The sequence below is a fragment of the Eurosta solidaginis genome, chromosome 5 (assembly GCF_040869045.1).
Source record: "Eurosta solidaginis isolate ZX-2024a chromosome 5, ASM4086904v1, whole genome shotgun sequence".
Classification (NCBI taxonomy): domain Eukaryota; kingdom Metazoa; phylum Arthropoda; class Insecta; order Diptera; family Tephritidae; genus Eurosta; species Eurosta solidaginis.
In genome coordinates, this window is record NC_090323.1 from 242,708,756 (window position 1) to 242,713,346 (window position 4,591).

The 4,591-nt window shown below is 36.6% G+C and overlaps 1 protein-coding gene across 2 annotated transcripts; it reads right to left on the reverse strand.

The window, feature by feature from the left end:
- Positions 1-1,115: 1,115 nt before the first annotated feature.
- On the reverse strand, positions 1,116-3,897 carry CHMP2B (Charged multivesicular body protein 2b). Of its 2 annotated transcripts, none has more exons than XM_067789185.1 (2): positions 3,678-3,897; positions 1,116-1,814 (listed from the first exon to the last, which is right to left on the reverse strand). In XM_067789185.1, exons 1-2 carry the CDS (start codon positions 3,682-3,684, stop codon positions 1,213-1,215), a joined length of 609 nt encoding a protein of 202 aa, XP_067645286.1. In that variant the 5' UTR covers positions 3,685-3,897; the 3' UTR covers positions 1,116-1,212. The 2 variants fall into 2 exon arrangements, with proteins under 2 accessions (XP_067645286.1, XP_067645287.1); XM_067789186.1 differs by having other exon boundaries at positions 3,674-3,897.
- Positions 3,898-4,591: the final 694 nt, after the last annotated feature.

Below are 4,591 nucleotides of genomic sequence, written 5' to 3' on the forward strand. Positions count from 1 at the left end.
TGAAAATCGGATCGCATGTATCTAAATTTCTGCAGTGATTATTGAAATCATGACAAATACCACGAAGTGGGTCATGCATTTCAAAGTTCGTTCTGCATGTACTTATTTGCAGTTGTTGAAAATATCTAGACGATCGGACTGGCACGTTGAACTTATTTTCGCTAAGCAGAAATGGGCTAGCTATCATCCTTCTTAAGAGTTTTACTATAAATAAGACATTAAGCATCTCCTTACGGCTCTGTAATGTAGGCAACTGTAAGTTTTAACCGGCTGCAGTACGGTGGAAGATTCCTTGACGTGTCCCAAGACAACTGTTTCAAAGCAAAAAGCAAAAACTGTTTTTGGACCGATTCCAGTTTATCGCAGTGAATTTGATAACGTGGGCTTCAGATTATCGAAGCATATTTCAATATTGGCCTCACCAATGATGTAAAAAGAGTTTTAGTAACGTACGGATCATTAAATTCCTTAGGCCACCTTTTCACGATTAGCATTACACCATACAACTAGGCTGTTCGGATCCAACTGAAGAAGTGCTCTATCCTCTGGTGAGCGGATAGGCATAATAAGTTTCACGTCATCCGCATACATCAACGGCTTACAGTGCTTCAAACACTTGGTAGGTCGTTAATGAATAGTAGAAATAACACAAGCCCAAGGTGACTACCTTGTGGAACACCAGAAGTTACATTGATGAATTTGGACCAACAGTTGTTAAAAATGACTGTTTGTTTACGTTTATTCAAATAAGAAGAAACCCAAGAGAGAAGTAAAGGAGGAAAACCTAATCGGTCGAGTTTGTGTAAGAGCAGAGAATGGGATAATTTATCAAACGCCTTACTAAAATCTGTGTAAATAACATCCATTTCGCAGTTAGATTTAAAGCTATTGGATACAAGGGTCGTGAACTCTTAGAAGGTTAGACACTGTTGACTTTCCCTTGCAAAATCCGTGCTGTGATAAGTCAATAACCGAAGATAGATGAACGCCAGTTGCTTTGTGACAATGGCAAACCTTTACGAATATTGTAAAACCTTAGCAATAAGATAGTAAATTGTAATCTAATTGAATTTATGAATTAGGCTTTTTTGCCGTAATAAATAAATGAAATGAAATGAAAATATAAAAATTTTAGTTTTATTTTTGATATGCTTGTAAGGCGCATAAGCTTTTTAAAATATTCCCTTATTCATTAAAGTACCAGAGTAAAGTTTAGGAAGAGCGCAGTTTTGACAACTGTGCTTTAATATCTTTTTCGTTACGTGATATACCTTCCAATTCACCTGAGCCTGTAGAAGGAATGTTAGCCATTTTCCCTGAGATTTCAATGCCAATTTCATCCAAAACCTTATTTACAATTGCATTACTCTCTTCCTCATCTCCTGAATCGTTTAGCATATCATCCAATGTATCATTTATCATTTCATCAGTCATTTCCATGCGCATATTCGCTTGTTGGAAGTCACGTACGTTTGCTGATATACTTTCTGGACGCATTACTTTGTTCATATCACCCATAGTTTTTGCAGTTGTACCCATCGCATCAGCAAGGGCAATATTTGTACCAATAGTTTTATTCTGATAACCAATTGATGTAATTTTGCTGGTAGCAGCAAATGTTCGCGATTTTTGTTTACGGATTTCTACAAGTTGCTTTGCTAAAATACGACAAACATCATTATTACCCTGAGCAGCAGCCTTTTTGATTTCTTGCTGCAGTTTCTTTTCTTCATCATCAAGCTTTCGCTGTTCGCGTTCTATATCCCGTGTTGCCTTTCGTAAATTCCTGTCATTCTCTCTTTGTTGTTCCTTTACTGTTGGTTTTTTACCAAATAAATTATTAAACATGTTTTTTTAATTTTTTACATATAAACGACAAAAATAAATATTTTTTTAATAAAATATTTCTCTGTGAGTCACCAACAAACAGAATAGCGGATGACAAACAGAAACCAAAACAACGGAGCTTTTCGTTGACGTTCACAGATAGCATGGTTGCTTTTTCATAACGCTGTAAATCTGCCGGACAACGCACAAATTTGCCTGATGGTTATCATAGCAACGGGTAGTTGGGTACATTGTTTACTATATAGTTTGGCAGCTTAAGTAGAGGTTATGTTGCGAATAGAGTGGAAGGCAGTGGACTAGGCAGTCGAATGTCATATAATGAAGGAATGGTGTTCGGAGTTTTTTCAAAGTTAAAAAAAAAAATGATAACAGCTGTAATATAAACTAAACTATTGTTTTAATAACAACAAAAACGCCATATATATTCTGTATACATAAATTTATAAGGAGTATCTCACTTTAAAATTTGAATTAAATAATCTAAAGTTTTTTTTTGGAACTGAGTCGAGAACTGTGCGTATGAATGTGCGAATTTTCACCGATCAGCTGTTAGTTGCGCTACTTGGTAAAATTTACAATGGTTGGGTACGTATCGTGCGATGTCGTGCTCACACGTATTTGTTGTCGGCTTCGCTTTGATGAAAATCAAAATTTTTAGATTTTTTCGCTTGACAGCTGGTCTATTTGATCGTGGCCGACGTGGTTGACAAGCATTAATGTGTTAGTTTTGTGAGAAAGTGCAATGAGCAACTTCGCGGAAGAAAAAGATTTTACATTGCGGTTTATTGAAACCTACGAATGCAAAGGTCGGATGGAAAAAAAAAAATTGCCAAAAATTAGGTAATTTTCTTAGTGGCTTAAGATAAGCATCTTGTTATATTAAAATTGAATAAGATACAAAACTGCATACTCGAAAAAATTCATACAAGAAAGTTGAAAATTTGCAAAATTTACAAGCAATAAAAAGTCGTCATCCGATGACAAGTTCACGTCTGCACGCTATGAATTTTCAATACAAATGGCGCTTGAAGCTTTCTGCTTGTGTGGTGGCCGGGCAAGTGACGATCACCCGATACGCACACAACTACCCGTTGCTATGGTAACCATCAAGCAAATTGTGCGTTGCCCGGCAGCTTAAAGGAGTTCCGTGGCCAGTTAGCGACAATTTTCGTATCGGCCATAAGCAAATCAATTGATATATATTCGATACATTATCTGATAAATGGTAATAACCCCCTCCCTTCAAAAAACGCGAGTACTCCATAAATAATGTAAGGAATTTTCCTTTCGGAGTATAGGAGTGCCCAAAACTAATCTGTATTCATACAAAAAATGTGCTCCAATTAACATTGCGATGTCCTAGGATAGGAGTAGGTGATCCGACTCTCGCATTGTTTGTGAGTATTCCATAGAGTATATACGTGAGAGTACTTTCCAAAGTACTTTCACTGTGGTACTCTATGGAGCACCCACAGAGGATCATATGCCAACGTACTCCAGACAAACTACTATATGGAGTATCTGCGGAACAGTACTCTATAAACCGCTCCTGAAATATTACTCCATGGAGTACCGACAAGAGATTACTTACGAAACTGCTCCCAAAACATTACTCCTTGGAATACTAGCAAAAGAGTACTTATTAAACCACCCTAATAGAGTATCTACAGGAGATTACTTAAGAAAGTACTCTCAAAGTATTACTCCTTGGAGTAGCTATGGAAGAGTACTGTATTGGCATTATTTGCCAGTGAAGATTGAATATATTTTAGTTGGTGTCCCTCAGGCCAATCATTGCTGTAGGCACGTACACACACATACTTACATACCATTCATTTGGTGTCATATTTTCTGCAGCTTCCTTCTTGATGTAGCGCGTGACCAAACTGTCTGATTCCTGGATTCAGGAGGCTACATACCGTTTAAATATCGTCGTAACAATAAAACATGCACTCTTGATTTATTTAAATAAAATTTAAATACTTGTTGAAATTTTTATTTAGAATTGCAGCCCGAGTAAAATACAATTTATTGTCGGCACAACCGCTCAGTTCAAATCAGAAATATGTAATTGTACCAGATGGCCGAACCTTAGATTAGATTGATACCATGGCGGAACGATACAAGGTGGCAGCATGGTGACATACCTACAAACATAAATAAAAATTGCATGTACTTTGTTTTTGTAAATTCGATGGACAAATGTTAAAATCGTACTGCGCCGGAAGTTGATGTATCAAATCAAATAAAAAAAGTTTATAATCAGCTGTCCCATGCTGCCACCTTGTACCGTTGCGCCATGATTGATACGAATCTTTTGTTTACGCTCTCATATTTTCGCTCTCACGAGGGATTTATCTCAGGCATGCTTAACCAACGAACCGATATCATTTCGTTACGATAATTAACGTTAATAAACAAAACAAAGTCATTTCGTTTCGTTTATTAACGTTAAGAACGTCAAATTAACGAGATGATTTTGTTTCGTTTTCTGCCATATCAAAACGAAATCAAATCGTTTATGTTGATTATTAATTTCAAACTATGCTGGCAAAGCTGATTGATGGCGGAGTCATTAAAGGTGAAAGCATTAGCCAAGCTGATTGCAACTTTTCTCACGAATTTTGACAGTACGAACATTTCTCAGAGTATTTTTGACATTACCTCCAACGAATTACAGAAATAAATTACATGGAGTTTGTGTGTATGTCCTCTCGCTGTTACCACCTTACGGCTTCACCAT